Source organism: Zingiber officinale, chromosome 8A (assembly GCF_018446385.1).
Source record: "Zingiber officinale cultivar Zhangliang chromosome 8A, Zo_v1.1, whole genome shotgun sequence".
Classification (NCBI taxonomy): Eukaryota; Viridiplantae; Streptophyta; class Magnoliopsida; order Zingiberales; family Zingiberaceae; genus Zingiber; species Zingiber officinale.
In genome coordinates this window covers 10,007,509-10,029,389 of record NC_056000.1, presented here as the reverse complement: position 1 = coordinate 10,029,389, position 21,881 = coordinate 10,007,509, and the positions used below count along the sequence as shown (strand labels likewise).

The 21,881-nt window shown below is 36.9% G+C and overlaps 2 protein-coding genes and 1 pseudogene across 2 annotated transcripts; 1 reads left to right on the top strand and 2 right to left on the bottom strand.

Annotated features, from left to right (window-relative positions):
- Positions 1 to 38: 38 nt before the first annotated feature.
- LOC122012359 (stomatin-like protein 2, mitochondrial) lies at positions 39 to 5,824 on the bottom strand. The gene is made up of 9 exons (XM_042568878.1): positions 5,610 to 5,824; positions 5,221 to 5,467; positions 4,964 to 5,113; positions 4,240 to 4,297; positions 4,056 to 4,148; positions 3,776 to 3,874; positions 809 to 900; positions 625 to 684; positions 39 to 539 (listed from the first exon to the last, which is right to left on the bottom strand). Exons 1-9 carry the CDS (start codon positions 5,783 to 5,785, stop codon positions 276 to 278), a joined length of 1,239 nt encoding a protein of 412 aa, XP_042424812.1. The 5' UTR covers positions 5,786 to 5,824; the 3' UTR covers positions 39 to 275.
- A 666-nt stretch (positions 5,825 to 6,490) lies between these two features.
- LOC122010496 lies at positions 6,491 to 8,966 on the bottom strand (annotated as a pseudogene).
- Positions 8,967 to 20,523: 11,557 nt separating this feature from the next.
- On the top strand, positions 20,524 to 21,495 carry LOC122011515 (dehydration-responsive element-binding protein 2C-like). The gene has a single exon (XM_042567909.1). The coding sequence runs from the start codon at positions 20,817 to 20,819 to the stop codon at positions 21,399 to 21,401; it is 585 nt and encodes a 194-aa protein (XP_042423843.1). The 5' UTR covers positions 20,524 to 20,816; the 3' UTR covers positions 21,402 to 21,495.
- Positions 21,496 to 21,881: the final 386 nt, after the last annotated feature.

Here is a 21,881-nt window from a genome sequence, read left to right as displayed (position 1 = left end):
TTACAGTGAGATTAACGAGCATAAGAAACAGCACCATATGAAAAGTAAACGAAACAATCATCACAAATTCACAATTATTGTGTGATCAGACGCTTTCCGAGTGTATTTGCTCAACGCATTCAGATGACCGAGAGCCTGTGAGGTATTGTCCATTTCAAATTCTAGATTAGACCTCATCAAGAAAGTAAACAGATGCCAAACTACTACATCAGAACTAGAAGGTCATGCTTCTTTGACTTGCCAAAAATGATTGAGTTGACTTTAGAGAAGATAGATCAATCCCTTGGTGGGCTTTGGAGGGAGAATGTTTTTCCACTAGGATCTGAAAGAACTGGATCAGTTGCCTTGTTTATGGAAGTTTCAACGTCATCAATCACATGGCCAGTATAGGTTTTGCTATTGACAGAGGTCTCTGGATGGGAACTTTCTGCAGAGGAAGTAGAGAGATTGGCAGGATTAAGCTGCTTGTATATTGCTAGAGCCTGAGCTATCATGGAAGAAGGATTTTGGATGGCACTAGGGAGTAGAAGGGTAGTTCCCTGCACAAAGAGATGCATGATTTAAATCAGAAACTCTTGCATGTAAAAGGATTTCAATGAACTATTTTAAAATTTGGTTTCATACCTCCTTTGCTATGTGACCAAATGCTTTGATGTATTGCTCAGCAACTCTCAAACTTGCTGCCTGAACACAAACAAAGCACGTTTTAGAATCCAGATGTATGACCAAATTCAAATTTTAAGAACAAAATTTAAGTGACAATGTTTTTGCTCAGTCTGAGTGTGACGAGGAGGAAAGATGATCTCACCTCTGCACCACCATCAGCTTTGATGGCTTCTGACAATATCTTGAGACCTTGAGCAGTTGCCTGAGACCTAACAAGGATTGCCTCAGCTTCTCCTGATAAGAGGAGGATAAGGTGAATCTTTTAGAAGTTCAATCAATGTGGAATCTCAATATTAAAAAAGGAGTGAATCCTTACAGCAACACTGACATGTTTAGACAAAAATCAAGGATATAATGATAAAACTATGGGTTGTAAAGTGAATAGACCACACCACCTAAGTAGTTATACAACGTGTTCATTTCCAAAGGATAGTCTTTATTTCATACATTAGGCAGCATGCTCTAATGCATCACATAGATTTCTGTTTTCCTCAAATGTTGTTCTTTCACTTTAGAGTTTCCAGGTAACCAACGTGTGTTTGCATATGGTACTTCTTCCATGGTTCTTGTACGTGATATGCAAGTATTCGTTTGGAAAGTGATTTAAGAGACCTAAATCATGTTTAAAGTTACAGCATTGAAAATCAGAGAATAATTGTGGCCAATGAAGGATAATTCTTAGTAACTCAATGAAAATATTACCGCATTGAGATTAGTGGTAAAGTATAAACTACAATCCAGTAGTCACAAGTACACATCCTACATCGTAATCTCAGTCATGTAGAAGTCGAGGTCAGGACTGGAATAATACGAGATTAGTGACCTCTTGTATTAACCTCCAGTTAATGACAGGGCATCCAACTATACTCAATGTGTCAATATGATAAGGCCACAAATTTCAATAGTGTCGCAATCTCCCCCACTTGATGCTTATTTCCACTTCAAGGCCCATATCTACTAAGCCCTTCACTATTAGATATTTGGATTCCAACAACAAGAGGAGAATTAGGTCCATGGAGATACCAAAATTGTAACCAAGCAGCAGCAGCAAGAACAACAACAACCAAACTTATCCCACTAAGTGAGATTGGCTATATGGATCCTCTATCCCTTATTATATCATCATCTATATTTAAATGAATTTTCTCATTATTAAGTAAGTCTTATTTGATCTTCTTCTTTTTCTCGTTTAATGTGAATTTGTCATTCTCACATCGCCTAACTATAGTATTTATTGGTCGTCTGAGTACATATCGATACTATCTTAAATGTGCCTCTAGGAGTTTTTTCCTCAAGCACAACCCCGACTTTTTCTTTAATGTTGTATTTCTTATTCTGTCCATCCTCATATGTTTGCACAGCCATCTCCTCATATAGTCGCGCATCCACCTTAACATCTTCATCTCTGTGACTCTCACCTTTTGCTCGTGTGCTCGAGACAAAGCCCAACATTTAACTCCATATAACATTACAAATCTATCCATCATTTTTTAAACTTTCTTTTAAGTTTTAGAGATACCTTGCAATTACAAAGAACACCTAACGCTCTCCTCCATTTCGACCATCATATTTGTATTATATGTAAAATATCTCTCTCAACCCCTTCATTTTTTTGCAAAAAGAATCTTAAACACTTAAAGTTCTCAATTATAAGTAATTTGTTATTTCCTATTTTAACAATTGTCTTACTACGTCTAATATTGCAAAACTTAAATTTCATATATTCTGTTTTTATAGTATTAAAGCCTCAAACCTTTCACTTCAATATTTTCTGTTAAGATTCGAGCTTAACATTTAAGTCTTCACGTGTCTCGTCTACCAACAACATGCACGATGGTAACGTGTATTGGATATGTCCAATAAGTTCATCTATGATTAGTACAAAAAAAAAAAAGGAACTTTGAGCTGATCTTTGATATAAGCCTATCTATGTAGGAAACTCTTTGGTTAATCTTGTTGAAGCCTTCACTCTTATCATTACATTCTCATACATATCCTCAATTATTTTAATATATGTTACGTTAAAGCCTTTTTGTAAAAAATTTCTCCACATAATTTCCCTTATAACTCTGTCATAAGCTTTTTCTAATATGGTCTAATATGATGTTACATAAACCAAGCCCAATTAGAAAATTGAACATTGTCTACCATGCATAAAGCCAACTTGATGGCAGTTAACTTATCTAAGCCTAAACATTCTGACATGACTAGCTAATAAGTTTCCTTTTGAGATTAAATTGCAGTATCACAAAAGGAAGTAGTGAATATGGTAGAAATTATACAATAGAAAATTAATTTGATGATTGGAGAAGAAAATGGTACCATTGGCTGATCAATTCAGTAAATAAGAGCATTACAATTCCTAATGGTATCTATAATTAGAAGTAACTTAGATGTTGGTGCAAAAGTCAATGTTCTTTCTTTTTGAAAAAACACAAGTCTTTTCACATGTTATAGATTTTAAATATATACATGTATATGAAAGAATCTCTAGATAAAATTTATGATGGGTCTGAAGGAGAAAAAGTTGTGGAGAAATATGATTTTGTAACCATGCCCCGAAAAATTAGATGGAAGATATTTCTTAAATCGTGAGATTATGATTCTGTAAATTATGGGATATAATATTAGTTAGTTTGCATAAAAGGATGTTTAGTTTTTTAAAACAGTCTGAGTTTTTATTATAAATGTCTATTATTTTATAAAGAAAAGTCTTGACATCCATTTATAAAACAGGGTTATTAGGATCCCATGTATGGGAGAAGTTTTGAGTAAATACAATACTTAATTATAGTAAAAAATATCTAATATAATTATTATATCTATTTGATAAAAGCTATATAGGATAATGATGTTATAGTGTTAGAGCTACTGGAAGTGTGACACAAGAATTGTCTATAGCTATAGTAGCTATAGGTTTATCATCAACTGTCAACTCTGAGCTTCGATAAAACTTAAAGTTCTTTTATTATAAGTTTATGACAACAAGAGAGAACCAAGAATCTTTCTTTCCAAAAAGTAACAAAACCATAAAAGTAACTGCTTACATTAAGGCATGGTAACTTAATTCATATCAGAAAATAGGATAAAGCTAACTTATTAAAAGTACCTTTTGCCCTGTTAACCTGGTCCATCATTGCTGCTTCTGATTGTAGTATCACTGAATTTTTCTTTCCATCCGCAATGTTTATGTGAGCTTGTCTCTCTCCTGTTAAATATAAGTTTAAGTGTTTTACTTGAAATTGAATAGATGGCAGATGAAATAATTCAAAGATCTAATAGAGTTGATACTTTGACAAGATGAACTTTGTCCATAAACCTATCTATAATGGCATGCTACAGAAAACATTTTATAACAAAGGACATTACTTAGCACAGTACAGAAGTACCTTCAGATTCAAGAACTTGAGCACGTTTCCTTCTTTCTGCTTCAGCTTGCATCTCCATAGCTGCCTTAACTCCAGGTGGTGGAGATATATCCCCTGCAGAAAGAAAGCAATCCATATTTACAAAAGCAAGTGAAAGAAACTGACACAAGCACAAATATAAAAGAAAATAAATCCCTCAACTTACGGATTTCATAACGCAGACATTTAAGACCCCAATCAGAAGCAGCCTCATTGATTGCTCTCTGTTGAAGGGACAAACAGGGTAAAAATGAAGCCAAAAAAAAATACTGATTGAACTTTTGCAATCATGAGCACAACTGCACTGCTAGCAATCCTAGGCCTATCAAATGGACTTATTACCAGGTTACATTTGCTGAATTACTTCGGCTCAAAGAAGGATGCTACCCAAATATCTCTATAATACACTTAAGTCTATAAATAAAGCAGTTCATTGAAGAAACAAACAAGTGTAAAGTTCTAGCATAAAATATGAATGTAGAAGCTTTAAGATTAGTTCTGCAGAGATAAGGATGAATTATTCCAAGTTAAGACCATGTTGGGAGATGCTATATGAACATTGATTTTCTTACGGGGAGTGAAGTGTATGAGTAGATGTCATTGTGAAGGCATGAAATTTCATAGCATTTCCAAAAAATAGTGTGATGTAGAAAGCCATGAATCTCAACAAAATAATTTGACCTTGCTTTGCAAAGCATACAACCAACTCTAAAATACCACAAGTATGGAGGAAGCAAAAAAAGCATTTAACGAAATATCCAACAGAAGTAAAACAATGAAAATTAGTCAGACCCATAAAGGAATGCCATTTTCTTCTCTTTATAAAGGAATTTCCAAACAAAATTTTGCCCGAGAGATGAAATTGCATAGGAAGAAAAAGAAACACACACCACAATGTTCTCATTTAGAGCATCCCTTTCTTCAAAGGTTTTATCTAGAGTGATCTTCCCCAGCTCGCTCCTCATCGTTGTCTGTGCCAGCTGGATTACGGCATATAGTGGGTTCTCCACGCCATAAGAAGCAAGGATGGGATCAACAATCTATGTAAATTTATTTACAAACTATAAGAAACCCAAGTATAATCATCATAACAAGAAAAAACCCGCATTTAGACTAAAAAATGTCAGATAAAAAAAAAAATAACAACCTTAACATACAGAACCCCATCAATGAGTATGCTAACATTGTCCTTGGTAATGGCCGACTGGTCAGGAACGGGGATAGCCTCCTCCTTGAGTGAGTGCACATACGCGATCCGGTCAACGAACGGGAGAAGGATGTGAATCCCAGAGTCTAGCGTCCGCTGATACTTTCCGAACCTCTCCACAACATAAGCCTTTTTTTCAGGCACGATTCGGATGCCCCAATTGATAGGCAGCGACTGGTGCTCATACCTAAAAGAAACCCAAACTATCTTTACTATCTTTTTTAGCAATCACGCCTTGGAGAAAAAGAAACCCAAACTATCTTTACTTTCTTTTTTAGCAATCACGCAACTTGCTGAGAATATTAAAGAGGGAGAGAGGCGTGTCGCACCTGGAGGAAGGCAAGTCGTCGCGAGAGCGGCTGCTACGGTACTCGCGAATGGGAATCAGAGGAACTACTCGGCGGAGGAAGAAGGGTGATTGGATGGCAGCAGCCGCAGCGGCGGCGGCGGCGGCGGCGGCGGCGGGGCGGAGCGGAAGGCGTTTGGATCTCAGCAGCGTCGCCATCTCTCGTCAGTTCTTTATGCTGTCGAAAACCCAATTGGGTCCGAGATTGAACGAAGCTCCAAAATTTTATAGTCAAACCCTTACGGTAGAGCCAAAAAAAAAATACAAAATTGCTATATAAAATATTATAATTCAACCCCACAACTCTAAAATAAAATCTAATTAATATCAGAGAAAGTTTTCTACGGCACGGTAGAATCGAATTAACCGTTAACTTGATGTGAAACACAGAATTTAACCGTATTTTTAGCGAATGCATTATTATTTTCCATTTCTGATATTTCTCAAATTATTGTGTTTCTTGGGAAGCAAGTTAAAGGATAATAATAATAAAATGATTAAATAAATAAAAGAATAAAAGAAAGGAGAAATTGTTTCTTTCAAATGCAAAAGAAGAAGTTTTGAACCAATTTCGGCCAATATCCCTCAAGAGAAAAATGTTTTTTAAAAATAAAACTTATACGAAAAGATTCATTAAAAACTTATAAAAAATTCTTTCTTAAGAGTCAACTATTAACCAAAAGAGACAATTTAAAGTGATTCTTACTTTGATTAAAATAATTTAGAAAAAAAATAGTTCTGTGAAAGAAGTTTTGAGGTTTCGAAAAAAAAAGGTTTATTGTACGTATTAGAGATTATTTTTTTAATTAGAATTTGTGATTTGTGATTTAATGTTGCACCATCTAACTTCAAATTGAGCTTGACTTATTCTAGTACAAACTCGCTGAAGGATAACCTGGCACAGAGTACTGATACTCGTAAGGCTGTCCATATTGTCGTGGTGGTGCAGGCGTAAGGCTGCGCGTATTGGGGCGGCGGCGGCGGCGGCGGAGGGTAGCCTACATTTGGAGGAAGTGGGTGGTCTAAACGAGACATCTGCTGGAATGGGGGAGCAGCCATCACTGGGTGATCGACAAATTTGCCATCTCTTTTGTCCATTTCAATCTTGTGCTGTGTATGCGCTCATTTTATCATTCAATCAGTGACAAATTCATGATGAAAACTCATGGAAACGATTAAAACTCAAGCTTATACCTGCATGCACGCACAAACCCTGCAAAAAGAATTGAAGTGTTATTGCTTGAATATGAAGAAGAATTTTAGCATGGATATTAAACTTACGAGTAGTAAACTATATCAGCGCGCAGTTGAGTATTTGGGAAGCTTCTGAGAGCTCACCACTTCCAACAATCATTGCAACGATGGATTTTAGGGTTTTACCCCTGGATTTTATTTCACTCGGGAATTAAGCAGTTGGGCATAAATACATTTTTATGGAAAATAAACAAAACGCTATCACATTGTAAAGAATTATACATACAATGATGCAATTATCACATTGTGTTGTCTTTATGTTGAACTCATCTTGCAGCAAGAAGAGAGTTGATGCCACTGAGTTGCCAAAGCAGAGGAATACCTGCAAAGAATTAAAATTTAAAAAGTTCAATGATATATAATTAGTGATTTTATCCAATAATATTATAATAATAATCATTTTTGTGAACTGACAACTAAAGACCAAAATCTAATAAAACCTAGAACAGCTGGACTACCTCAGTAGCAAGACACAACTCTGGGCATCTGCTTTCACCACAATTTCCACTACAGGGAACATAACCAGCACAGCATACATACCTGCAAAAACAGGGACAAATTTTATGTTAGAAATTAAAAGATGTAAGTGTCTTCTGAATAATTAAAGGATGACATTTTATGAAGAGGGAGTGTGCCTTTTAAAAATAGATGTGATATACATTATCCAATTTAAAATGGATGGATAAGATTTAATTGAATCAAAAAATTCTTATACCCCGTCATTTAGTATAATAAAGTCTCTCGCATTATCATTTTACTCACTCAATATCTTCCAAGCAAAACAAACATTTCCATACTTACATTGGAGAGTTCGAGAAGCCTTCTTCGATTTAGAGGTGTTACGATTTGCAATGCTATTATCGAAAGCTAAAATTATTGTATCTTAGAAAATGATTGTCATGTTGCATGAGCACCGTGTGCGGGGTAAATTCATCTTAAAGAAATAGAGTCTAACTCTAACCTCGACTCAACCAAAATGATGATATACTATCATTCTACCTGCATTCAGATTACATCAACATAAAGATCCCAACATTTTATGAATAAATAATTACACCTTAATAATAACTCGAAGAAGGATTGAAACGAAGTGTTATTACCTTGACATGTCATTGTAAAGAGCCCTTTTCCTTAGCATGCATGACACACAAGGACCACGGCAAGAAACCAAGTCTTTTTATTCATGTTAAGTAAGGTAGATCAACAATGCTTTTGCTAATGGTAAAAAGAAGCTAAGCAGCTTTAACGTCCTTTCAAAGTTGGTAGTTTTAAGAAGTAGAAGCTTGAGAATAACAAAGAAGGCGAATGAAACAGAGCCAGCAAACACACTAACCACCAGAGCGCCAAAAAGCAATCTGAAATCACATGGCAGAAGGGTGAATTTCAAAAAGTATTTCAATTACATCCTTAAATAATTGTAGGAGCTGAATGTGTTCTTGTTTCTTAAATGTGTGTCGAATATATTCTTCTTGTTAATTCTGTCCTTTATAATTAACGGAATGAAGATGTGCTTTTCACGTGAGTCCGCTTTGTTAACCCTTTAGATCATGTTTCAAACTAAAAAAACTCAAATTCTTTAAGATAATCTGTAAATAAAAAATAAATACATAAAAATAAGTTTTATGAGTGCAATGCACCAAGAAATTAAACAACAAATATATAACTAAGATATTAAAAAAGATAGAAAATACCTAGGGTGAATTTCAAAAAGTATTTACTTCCTTTAATTAGTCATCACAACTCAATGCAAAAAAGCATCTTCACTATTTAATATAACAATAAAAAAAATACTAAAATGAGTTTTCAGGAATAAATAATAAATAATTTACTACTTTACAATACAGAAGGTTAGGAATTTGAACCCAAATTAAAATGAATTCAATTCCCTTAAATTCAATAATCAAATTATTCACAAAAGTTTTCTAGCTTGTAAGATTGAACACAAAAAATAGCTCTCAATTTCACTGATGAGCATAGAAAATTCAAGATTCATATCAAAAAGAAGAGAAAGATGAGCACAAATAAAATTATGTGGTTCGATAAAAATACCAACTACACGGCAGCCAATACCAATAGAATTTTTCATTATCGAAATTAAAAAGTTTATAAAATTTTACAACTTGTTCACTCCTATCCTAGGAATCGTCATAAAAATAACTAGTTCACTTTATAGTGGTTGAATGACATTGTTTTAGCTCCCGGCACCGTCGTCGCAGCCCATAATCGGAGGAAAGTCGGTGATTTGTAAAGAAATCAACAAGATCAGAAGGGATTTGGAATTAGGGCTCACATAGATAACTTACATGTGAAGATTGAATTTTTTAATTGATGTTGTAAACTCATGTGAGAAGCACATGCTTATTCTGTCAATTGTAAACAATAGTGTTAACAGAGAAAATATATTTGAGACACATTTAAACAAATAAGAGACGCATTTAATTTTAAAATTTTTTAAGGATATAATTGGACACGGTTGAAATCTTACTTATATATCTTACTATCTAATTAAAAATCTAGACTCTTTTATAACTAATTTTAGTAAAGCCTGAAATTAAATTATATTAATATTATATTTTTTTCATTGTGAAAATAATTTTAAGGCATATTAGTAATAGGATAATTATGCATACAATATTAATAATAGGATAATTATGCATACAATTTATCTAAAACAAATAGTGTCGATTAGTATTTAGTATTGAAAAAATGGTGAAAAAAAATCAATCAAAATTGTATGATTCATAATAAAGAATCAATGAAATTTTCTTTTTATAAAAAAGAAAAAAGATCGATCAATTCATTAAAAAAAAACAATGTGCATTGTCATGGTTTTAGATAGGTGTGAAATATATAGGGTTTTCATCATATTTTCACACTATATTTAAATCACTTTTGCATGCATAATTTGAGATAACTTGATATATGTTTTATTATTCCTGGATACTGCTCTCGTATATTTTGGATGACAAAAGCGAAGATTGGAGTGAAATAGGAAGCGGAAAGACTATGCTAAAGAAGCCTTGCTCTACCACGGGCGGCTATTACCAGTAGCATGACTCGTGGTCGGCTCTGCCTCCCTGCCACGATCCACGGCACGGGTTGTGGCACATTCGGTTGTTGTGCCACGGACACTCGTGCCCTACGGCACGAGTCATGCCTGGCTAGGTATAGAGATCCTGCACTTGACACGAGTACCCGTTCCCAGTGGCATGGGTCGCGTCACACGGCCAACCTCATCCCCTATAAAAGGGGATTCATCCCATTGGACTGGAGGGAGGAGAGTGGTTTGGATCGGAGGACTGGGTCCTCTAGGTCCTCCTCCTTGGAGAGGGTTTTCCCCTCTTAGGAGTTAGGGTTAGGGAAACCCTAGGGACACCACTTTCATCAACTACGACGCTTAATCCATCTCCGACGCAAAGAAACAACATCGAAGATACTAGGAATCTTCTCCTTAAGCATTTCTTATTCCTATTCTCTAATTTGAATTGTATGAATGCTTTCATTTATGTCTTTGGGTTGTAATTCCTTTGTTATGGAGTAACCCTCTAGATCTCAGATGTAGAAAGTAATTGTGATACATGTTTGATGAATGAACTATCTAGTTGGATATTTTCCAATGCAATGGTATGCTTGATAACTTGTTTTATCATGTTGTGCCTTGAATGTATTTGACGAAATGTGTGTGAGGGGCAATACATGTAGTTGTAGAGTTTTGATCACTATGTAGAAGAGGTGCTTTGGATTTTATAACAAGAAGCCCTGTGACAAAGGATATCCTTTACTTTCTATGACATCCCCTTGAAACAAAGGGCAATTCCCTATAAGGGAAGCCAATTGGAGTTTGTGAGTTTTCTCCATATTAATGTTAGGAAGTGATTTACGTAATCTAGAGATTGTATGACCAGGGAGACCCTTAGTAACAAAGGGTGGTCCTTTAATCGGACTTTCTATGTTACTGTTAGATTTTGAGGGATATCATAAGGTAATTGTCTTATGATTTTTACTAAATAAAGATTCATTATTTGAGTGCATATTATATGTTTGATTGTCTTAAACTCATTTACTGAATGTTTGCAATACAATTCATAGCATGAGAGAAATTGTGATTAGATCACAATTAGTGATTATCTCTACATGTGTAATTATGAACGTATTAGAATTTCTCTAGTCGTCAAATTGATGCATTCAGACATCATCAATTCTGAAAGACTAGCATGGGTTATACTTCTTAGTTCCCCAAGCAGTTGTTTTCTCACTGGCTGGAGAAATTGGGATGTTGAGAGTTAAATGTAGATGCTAGTTATGGTAACTAGTTCATTAGAGTGACTCATTGTAATACTTCATATGTTTATCTATATATATGGATATGTCTGCAAAGCTCTTACGGTAACTCTAATACAAGTTTCCTTCGACTTGACGTATACAAGTTATCTTGGTCATGGAGACTTATACCAGGCCCGGCTCAAGGCATAGGTCATTAAGGCCTATGCCTAGGGCCCCAATTTTATTGGGGCCTATTGATTAATTAATTAAAGATATTAAAAAAAATAAATTAGCATCATTAATATTAATTAATTATAAATGTATTGCTAATTCATTAATGACACCTTATCAATTAATTCATTATCGATTCCGCTTCCTATTTATACCTTGTAGTTATCTTTATTTCCTCATTAATTGTCTACCATAATTTTATATGAGATTTTATTCTACCTTAAATATAATTCATTTTTAAATTGATATATTTCTTTCTTTTTTTTATTATTACTCCGATTCCCATTTTATTTTGCAATTAGTAATATTATTCTTATAAAACCTAATGAATTCTTTTCTCCTTAATATTTCTTAAAAATCCTAATAGTTCTCTCATCAGTGTATTGTGTCATTTTCTTTTTTTTCATCAACGATTTTGTATGTTTCTCCTTCCTCATCGATAATACTCGGAGAGAACGTCTTTCTCTTCCTTTGCCGATAATATTTCTTCCTCGCTCTTTCTTTTTATTTCTCGATAATAATATGAATTAGAGATTTTTTATCATAAAATACAAAGTAAAATGCATTAGCAAAAATAAATTTTTTAAAATTAAAATTAATAAAATCTATTTGACATTCTAACTAAAAAGATTAAATAATTTAATAATTTTATTAATAAAAAATAAAATTATTATCAAAATAGCGATCAGAAAACTAAATTTTATATTAAAAATTAGTTTTTTTAAAAAAAATAATATTTAATTCTTTTTAATAACTAATTTTAAAAATATTTTTTAAATTATTATTTTCGGTCGCAAATCTAAATGAAAAATGTTAAAGAAAATTAAAAATATATTAAAAAAATTTATTTTTTAAATTTTTTGGCCTAGGGCCTCAAGGAATCTTGAGACGGCCTTAACTTATACTTTGACATTTTAAGTAAACACCTCATTGAGGTGTGGACCCAGGATGATTGGGTATAAGTCGAAATGCCCGAAGATGTTTGGATAGCTCACAGAGGATTCACCGCTTCTTGCGAGGAGACGTATACCCTATGATCACTTGTTAGAATTATTACTCAAAGTATTTGGTCAAAACATCACATGTTAAGAGTACGAGACTCTTGTACGCATGTACGAGTAATTTGAATCCATAGAACGAGGAATTATTACTTGGGCTAGGTGTGACGTAGTCAGTCTAGTGGGGACAGACATATATACCATGTCCTGAACCAAGTGGGTATAAGACGAGTGGAAAAAACAAGATACAGCTCACTATAGCTTAGAGTTAGTTCTAAGATCAACTATGATTTTTCAACTAATTGGGGATCATGATGTATTATTAGGTGTCACTCATGATCGTTCTATAATTAAGTAGTTAATTATGGACTGCCAAAATCAATCAGGAACCTATTAAGTCACACACACTAATGAGTCTCTAAAAGACGTAAAACAAGTTAAAGAATATAATTCTTAGATCAAGAGATAAATATTTGATTAGACCATATATAAGATAAATATGAAAATATTTGTCATGATGAAAGCGCGGATGGATTACATCTCTTATGGTAGAGTTGAATCATATTTGGTTTAATCATGAATTAGTCATGAATCAACTTGATTTAATTATGAATCAAACTAAGAGGTCAATGAGCTACTTTTGGTGAAGGGATAATGAGTTGGATTTGGAATTTATAATCTAACTCATTAAAGAGGATTATATATAGATGTAATTGGAAGAGAATTAGATACAAGTTTCATTATTTGGTTGATTGCCATTTGGAAACTCAATCCTCCTCTCCCTCTCCCTCTCCTCTCTCTCCCACCGCCAACAAGAGGGTGCTCCCTCTTGTTGCCATGACCACCACAAGGGGAAAAAACTCTCCCTTGTGTGTTTCTCTTCTTCTTTCTCTTGATCTCTCTTCTTCGCTTATGGCTAGTAACTTTTGAAGGAAAGACTTGTACTCAAAGAGTTATCTTGAAGAGCTCGGTGTGGATATGAATAGAGACGAGGTTCGACAACGTCGCTACGGGTGATGTCCTTCTCGTTACAGGTCATCCGTAAGGTATACCTAGCGTAAATTTACTTCCCGTAAAATTTTAATTATGCGATCATGTTTGACATGTTGTATCTATTGGAGTAATCTAGGTGTCATAGGTTTTAACGTTTGGGCAAAGGTTTAAATTAGGTTTATTATTGTATTTGATATGCATTGTGAGTGTGCAGGATACAGGTACAACAAGGAAAGTCCAAGTGTAATCTTGGCAAAAGAGGAAAGTCCAAGGATGAGTCTTGGCGGTGTAAGTCCAAGCATGTAGTCTTGGCAACGTAAGTCCAAGTGTGACTTGGCAATAGATGAAGTCCCGGAGGTAAGGAGCCTCTTGGCAAATGAAGACCCAACAATATAGACAAGGCCGAAGGAAGCTCCAGAAGGCAAGACATGAAGGATGGGGAGACATCCGAGGGACGAGAGGCTGATGGAGGAGGCTAGAAGGCTAGCTCTAGGTTGGTCGGGCGAGGACGAGTGCTGAGTGATTGTACTCAGGGCAAAATCCTATGTGTTTAGGATTTACTGTAGCAGTAATGTAGCAATACTGTTGTGACACTGTAACAATACTATAGCAGTCGACTGGTACACTGTAGCAGTCGACTGGTAGCCGACCGTTGAGTAACGGTCGGCTTCACTTAAAGAACCAGTCGACTGTGTTGGTGCAAGGTGCACCAGAATCAAACCTGAGTTTTGTTGTTGTCAAAGGTTCAAGTTAAGTCTTGTTATGATATGATATTTGGCTAAGTGTGCAGGCTATTTACTCAATCAGGAAAGCCCTAGTCATAGCTAGACAGTAAAGTCCAAACAGGTCTGGAGGACCTAACGTTTGGCAGGTAGGTTGAGGTAAATAACTAGAGGAGCGATAGTGAGGTCGGGTTCCTGAAGGGAACAACCTAAGGTCCCTGATCCAACTGAAGAAACCGGAAAGGTTTCCAAGTTGAGATCAAGACAGTCCTAACTGTTATACTCATGCATATTACTATTATAAGTGTGCTAACTTTGTTTTGTAGGAATATTTTTGTTATATCGAACTAACTTTGTGTTGCATAATCATATGACCCCTTGGACTTCAAATGGTCATAACTTTTGGCTCAGAACTCAGAATCAGGCTCTGTCAGAGGCCACGCGACCATCACTCAGAAACTTTCAATTTACCAAGGGTTCAGTCGACTGAACAGGAGGTTCAGTCAACCGATCAAGGCATTTTATCAGTCGACCGAAAAAAGGTTCGGTCGACCGAACAAGCAAATTTGGTAAAACAGTTCAGGCTCGCAAACATGATATCACAGCATGATCGGTCGACCGAAAATGAGGTTCGATCGACCGAACCAATAAAAGCATTAATGGAGCATTAAGTGTGAATCTCGGCGAGAAGGGAAATTCACTGTTCGGCCGACCGAACAAGGTTATCGGTCGACCGAACCATTAAAGATCAGTTAATGCAAAAGATCGAGCTAACGTCAGACTCCAGCCACGAAGGAAGGGAGCGGGTTCGGTCGATCGAACAGAGGGATCGGTTGACCGAACAACAATGGCACTTATAAAAGGACCTCGAGGTCGAGGCTCAGTAACTCTTCTCTGATCGACTCAAGTTCTGTTCTGCAAGAAAACCGTGCTACAAGCCTTCATCAGCTCAGCAAGCCACACTATCCGGAAGTGCCGACCAAAGCTTCAACTGCATTTACTTGTCGGTATATTTTATATAAGCTTGCATTGTAATTCACTTAAGCAAGATAGTAGGGTTGTTACTATCTTGCTCATTTGTATGATCTGCTTCTTTCCGAGGATCTCGGAAAGAAGAGCTATAGTGATTTGCCCATCGGTGTGATCAAGGATCGCGGGCCTTCGAGTAGGAGTCGAGCTAGGCTCTGAACGAAGTAAACGAACTTGTCCCTTTATATTTTCCGCTGCTTACTCGAATTGTTTTGAAATACGAAAAGAAAAGTTTTTAAAAGAGTACGATATTCACCCCCCCCCCTCTATCGTACTCATCCGATCTATCTGACTGATGCATACACCAGTCAACTGGTAGCAGGAAAACAGCTTAGTGTTTTCCTCTCAAGCTCTATTTAATAGAGCTCGGGGTGCTTGGGCATGGTTGACGAAATAGTGATGGTTAACCCCTATTAGTAGTCTTCCAAAGCCTCCAAGCTCTTCTTGTGATCTAAGAGTGTTTGGATCAAGATTGTGATGAGGTTTCTCTACCGAGAAGGAGGTTTGAGCTAGCCGGAGGTTTCCGAGGAGTCATCCACCGACGGATCGAGATCGCCCACCTTACGGACAATCATGGAGTAGGAGCCCTAATCTCCGAACCATGTAAATGCCTTGTGTTACGGTTTGTTTTGTCTTTTCTTATTGTTTATAGGGTTTAGCTTTCTTCTTGTTAATTTGTATTTTATTTTCCGCTGCGTATTAATAAGTGTAGGAAGTGACGATTTGGGTAAGACTCTATTCACCCCTCCCCCCATCTAGCGGACGTCAAGGTCGCAACAGTATCCTTGTATATGTATGGTATGTGTGATAATAATTAGGAATTATTGTTATTTTATTTTTCACTGCGCATGTTTACGAAATGTATTATGGCACACACCCGTATTGGGCATATCCCTACAATTACCTCTTTTACTTAATATCATTAATCTACCATTATAAAGTATATTAGATAACTCTAGTAATTATATGATCGGGCCTAAAGTAACCCTTTAATTGAATTTTCTAGAGTTACTTCTTACTTAATGGCGTTAGAGTTTGGGTAAACTCTTTGAAGTGATATTCGCGGGATTATGCCAAACTTTAGTAGAGGTCCTATAAGAATGTAAGTATAGAGCTAGGTAAATAAATAATGCATAGGGATATTAACTAGCATAATAGTGAAATCGAAATCCTAGGTCATTCCCAAATCTAACATCACTTTCTCCCATCGCTCACTTACGCTCACACTCTTTCCCTCTCTCTCTTCTCTCTCTCTCTCTCTCTCTCTACTCAATTCCTAGTTTCCAAGCGCTCGTAAACTAACCTTCGAACGTTTAAATAATTCAACGTACGAAATCAACTAGTGCTTAATCAACAGTCCTTGTGGATCGATATTTTATTACTTGACGACATCTCCATGCACTTGCGGATTTGCCACACATCAAGTTTTTAGTATCGTTGCCGAGACTGCTTAAATTAACATTAGTTGATTATCATATGAGTTAATCTAGACTTGTTAACAAATTTTTCATTACTTGTTTAATTTTATTTTTATATTTTTTCTTTCTTTCAATTTAAATTTTGCATTTCAATTTTTATAATAATTCTATTTTCATAAGATACAATGAGCACTAACATGTTAAGCATGCCTTTAGGAGAATTTTTCGCACCCTTTTATGGAAGATTCAGATCTCTCATTGTGTAACCTCAAATTAAAGCAGACAACTTCCAACTAAACCCAGAATTAATCTTCATAATACAATGCCACAAATTTTGAGGAAAAATTTTAGAGAACTCATACTTGCACCTTGAGGTATTTCTTAAATATTGCAATATGGTGAACTATGAAGGAGTTTCAGCAAATGTCATTTGGTTGATAACATTCCCTCTCAGTATCAAGGATAAAGCAAGAACTTGATTTTATTCTCTCCCTCCACAAAGCATAACAAGTTGGTGAAGGATCAGAATAACAATTGGGGGGGGGGGGGGGGGGGGGGGGCAGTGAATATTGCTCGTTAAAAATCGTTTCTTTTTCGTATTAAGACAAAATTCAAGTATACCAGCAGAATCAAAAATAATACACACGGAGATACAGTTGGTTATTTGGTTCGGGGTCTGTATTTGTTGGTGCAAGTAACACCAATGAATAAATCTAAGTTTTGATGAATGACAAATGAATTAAAGTTAGGTGTAGTGTGATTTAACCTTTCTACTAAGTGTATAGGACTTGACAGGTTTGACACCAAGCTGAAATCCAGCTAGGTCCAGATGACTTGATAGCTAGTGTAGAAGTCTAAATAGGCCGAAAAGTGACATGATATCTGGTGAAAATTTCGGCTGGGTCCGCGAGACCTGACAGCTAACCAAATCTAATTGAGTCTGCGGATCTGAAAACTGACGAGAAGACAAAATGGGTCGAAAGGGAACCAAGTGATTCTGTGTGGTAAGGTAAGTCATTGGAGGAGAGTGATCCAGTGAGGATGAGTCTCAATTAGGCACAAGTCCAGTTTATATCTATTTTAGAAACATAGACTAAGACCTTGACTGGATCCTAGTCTTAGAAAGAGAGGATCTAATTAATAATCTTTTATGTTATTATTATGCTAACTTCGTTTTGTAGGTTAAACTTATTTTTTGGACTAATACATTTTGTAGGAGCAAAAAGCGACTCAAGCCTCGGGTGAACAGTGACTCGAGGCGCCTCCCTCGAATGCTTCAGTCGAAGTCCCTGCATGGAAGGGCGCAAAGGCGCCTCCCATGCGGATAGAGGCGCCTTGAAACTTGCCGCTGGAGGCACCTTAGAGAATTTTAAAGGTGCCCTCAGAAGGATAAAATATTTAGGTTGCGGGTTTTATCGATTCTGAAGATAAGGGGATAAGAGTTGCTTCTGGAGGTGCCTCAGACGAAACTAGAGGCACCTTCAATAGTCTATATAAGTCATGTTCGAGTAGCCTTCATCATAAATCTTCTCTACGAACTGCAAAGAGCTTTCTGCTGCTATGAACACGTTCGACTGTTGTTGTGCTGCTGCTCCGCGACTTTCAACTGCTATCAGTAGATCGACACCAACTCCTGAGTGCATATGGATCCTCTTCCTGCGCGTTGGTAATGAAACTAATTACTGCATTTTTTTTATTACTTGTAAAAAGAGAGTGTAGACTGTTACACTTCCCTTTCTTCAATATCTCATATTTGATTTCCTCTTTCGGCGGTTCCAGAAGAGATTTATAATGGATTGTCCGTTGATATAGTCCGAGGAATTGTGGGTTTTGGAGTAAGAGTTGCCGAAGGTTCCGAACCAAATAACTCCTCGAGTTTTTGTTCGTATTTTTGTTTTTGTGTTGTGTTATTCCGCTGCGTATTCATTTTTAAAGTCAAAAAAGATTGATTTTTTAAAAGACACGTGATTCACCCCTCCCCTCTCACGTGCGCACCAATCCAACAATTAATATCAGAGCTATGTTAACTTTGAATTGGTACAACCACCCATCAAATAAGGGGTTTAATTTCTGTTATTTGATACCTAAATTAGCATTCATATCAATCTCAATCAGGCCTATAATGACTTTCTCAGTATATGAGAAGCGGGTATCATGTAATACTAATAAAACTTTTCCTCTTAATTTGGCTCAAGTTAAACCTCTTAATCCAAAGACAATAATGCTAAGATGTATATAGTTGTGTTTTCTAAGATAGAGGCTTTTAGAATAATTTAGTTTCCTTTGGCCAAATGAACTTGGTAGTTGTTCTAGTGGATGCCTTTGCCTAGATAAATGCTGCCCCCAATGGGCACAGCGGTGAAGGATCTTATGATTTTTTTGCCCACAAGTACCTTGAATGACTTGAGAACAAATGAGAAACCTCAAATCTGAGAGCAAATCTGATAGGAAATTGACCTCACAGAAAGACCCTATTGAGGCTATACAATGGCCATTAATGTCCATCTTGATTATAGACTTCTATTTTTATAGATGAACGATTATAGACTCTTCTTGATTCTAGTAAAATGTGATAAGCCCCGCCATTGAGGATGCACAATGGTCATCATAGTCCATTGGGCTTCTTGAACTATAGATGCATTGAGGTTGAGTATTTCCATATCCATGTAAAGCAATAACTGTCGCACGTTTCCCTAGTGTCTGCCTAAATCAATTTTCTAGTTTGATTTTTTCAAAAAAAAATTCTAAGGGAACATATCTTAGACAGATTCAGCCATTCAAACACCTATATTGGCCATTGATAGATTCTTCATCAATCCTCAGTGTCAATTTTGAACATCTGACATGACATCAGCATTTTGAGTTGGACATGACAATCACATTAACCTCCTAACAACATATTTCTTGCTAGTTCTGTTGAGGTTCTATGAGGTGCCTAGGAAATCCATGCCAGTTCTTATTATGATTTTTTTTTCCATGGCCAAAGTCCTTGGCATTTCCTCTATAGTGATGACTCCAAGCTACTCCTTAAGTAGTCAATTGAAAGCCTCTCGAAAACAAACAACAATGAACCTTCTTATTCAAGTTTTCATCAACGAATGATACTTGGTGTATGCTGTTGCACATTTCTTTGGCAAATGGCGCAGGATCAATTTCTCAACAGGTCATGTTGCCGCTCTGATCCGTTCGTCTTCATATGTATTCTACCAAAATAAAAAAACTGTGTGCTTTGTAATGTCTCAGGAACGACTGCAACAGGAAGAAGAGCTGAAGGCAACCGAATTGATGCGTGGATATCCATGGATAAATCTCAATAATTCAGCCTCCTTCAATGTCAAAAGAATATAAGAAGTGTATTGATTCGGTTCGGAATCTGAGTTAGACGGAGATTGACAAAAATAACATTAGTATTGACGGAGAAGCGATTTTGACGCATCTTATATATGCGTGTCTAAAAAAGTAAACCTCCATGTGGAACCTCCAAAGGTTATGGTAAGAGAATCGGTGATACCTAGACACTGCACGCACTTAGACAGATATACAGAATATTAGAGACCAGAAATTAAGGAAAAAATTTCCGATGCAAATCTTCCGACACTCAAATCATGTCAGTTTTCTCCAGAAAAATAATGTACTAAAAAAAATGGTTGAAAACTAGTACAGATATGTGCATACTTGATCAAGAAATAGAACCTTTCTTTTCATATGAGGCTGAATATTTTTAGAGTCTGATTGTTATTAGAAATTTCGAGTGTCAAGATTTATAATGGATCGGATAGTTAAGTTAGAATGTGCCATCTTTACTATAATATTTTATAAGCATCTTATGATTTTCTTTCACAGGTTAACTATTTTATATATTCTTTATGCGAACAATCAATTTTAAATTTTTTTAATAAATTTTTATTTTTTGTAATTTATAAAAGATAACTATTTTCAACTCTAGTTTTTTTTATATATATTTTGTTTCTGGTATATTTGATATGTTGTTGTGGTCTCTCTCTCCTCTCGAAATCTGACAAATTTGTTCTCTACGGCACCCCCGCGGCCGAATCCCACGAGGCGGAGCTCATGGCCGACTCGTGTCGCCTCCCCGCCCGCAACTCATATTCGCCGGCCATGTGCCCGCCCCTCCTCCGCTTAGTTGTCATCTCTCCCCCAGCTGTCCCTCTTCCCCCACTCCACGGCCCCAAAGGTCGCTCTTTTGTAAGAACTCCCCCTCCCCTCCCCACGATAGAAATACGCAAAAAATCCTAATTTCCCCTCGCCAATCCCAATCCATATGAGGTCGGAGGAGAACCCTAAGAAGCAGAGGAAATGCTGCTTGCTGAGGCAGTCGAGGAAGGGCTGCATGAAGGGGAAGGGCGGTCCGGAGAACCAGACCTGCCCCTTCCGAGGCGTGCGCCAGCGGACTTGGGGCAAGTGGGTGGCCGAGATCCGCGAGCCCAACCGCGGCGCCCGCCTCTGGCTCGGCACCTTTCCCTCCGCCCTCGAGGCGGCCCAGACCTACGACAACGCCGCCCGCACCCTCTACGGCGACTGCGCCCGCCTCAACCTCCACGCTCCGTCTCCGCCCCTCCCCAAGTTAGAGCGCACCTACTTGTCCGCCACTTGTTCGACGGAAGACGCCAGCGCCAGCGAGTCGGTGGCGAGCTTCCCTGGGATCCCTGGATCGTCGGCGGGCTATTTCTGCGGCGGGGAGTTGGACGACTTGGACGATTACGTGACGAGGTTACCTAAAGCAGGGAACTTTGGACTCGAAGCTTTCGTTCCGCTCTTCGATGACGACAGCGTTGGGTGGTCGGAGGTAGAGTCTGTGCCGGAATTGATGAACTCTGACGAAATGCAATTGTCTTGGTGTTCTTGAACGGGCACCTTCCTCGTCTCCAAAACCAAAACACGTCCTCTCTAGATATGTCCGCATGGCTTTAATCAGTGGTTATAGAACTGCTTTAAGAAGAGAAAAAACGGTGTAAAGTTTACAGCAAAAGATGAAGAATCTACTTGCGGTAGTAGGAGCAGTGGAAGTGACGCTGATAATCTATTCAAGCTGTTAAACTCTTGGTGTTCGTCAGTATAGATAAGCAATAAATGTTTCAGAAAACAGTGTAAAGATGTTTTTATTTTACATCAGAAAATTATCTGCTAGGAATGAAATATGCAATTCCTCTGGAATAATTGTTACGATGCTATAATTATGGTCATGAAAATTGACGTCTGTTGCAGCCGGTAGTTCGACTGGTTTGGTGTCGGTCGGTGTAGTTATTGCTGCTTCACATCACCTGACATCCATGGAGATTTGAAATCTTGTTCAACAGCAGACAAGTCGGGGAACATTCGTAATAAA

Coding starts and splice junctions, on each gene's coding strand:
- LOC122012359 (XM_042568878.1), bottom strand. CDS start 5,785: ATGGCGACGCTGCTGAGATCCAAACGCCTTCCGCTCCGCCCCGCCGCC. Junction 901..3,775: donor CCAGGTTAACAGGGCAAAAG/GTACTTTTAATA, acceptor TCCTCTTATCAG/GAGAAGCTGAGGCAATCCTT. Junction 540..624: donor TTGGTCACATAGCAAAGGAG/GTATGAAACCAA, acceptor CTCTTTGTGCAG/GGAACTACCCTTCTACTCCC.
- LOC122011515 (XM_042567909.1), top strand. CDS start 20,817: ATGAGGTCGGAGGAGAACCCTAAGAAGCAGAGGAAATGCTGCTTGCTG.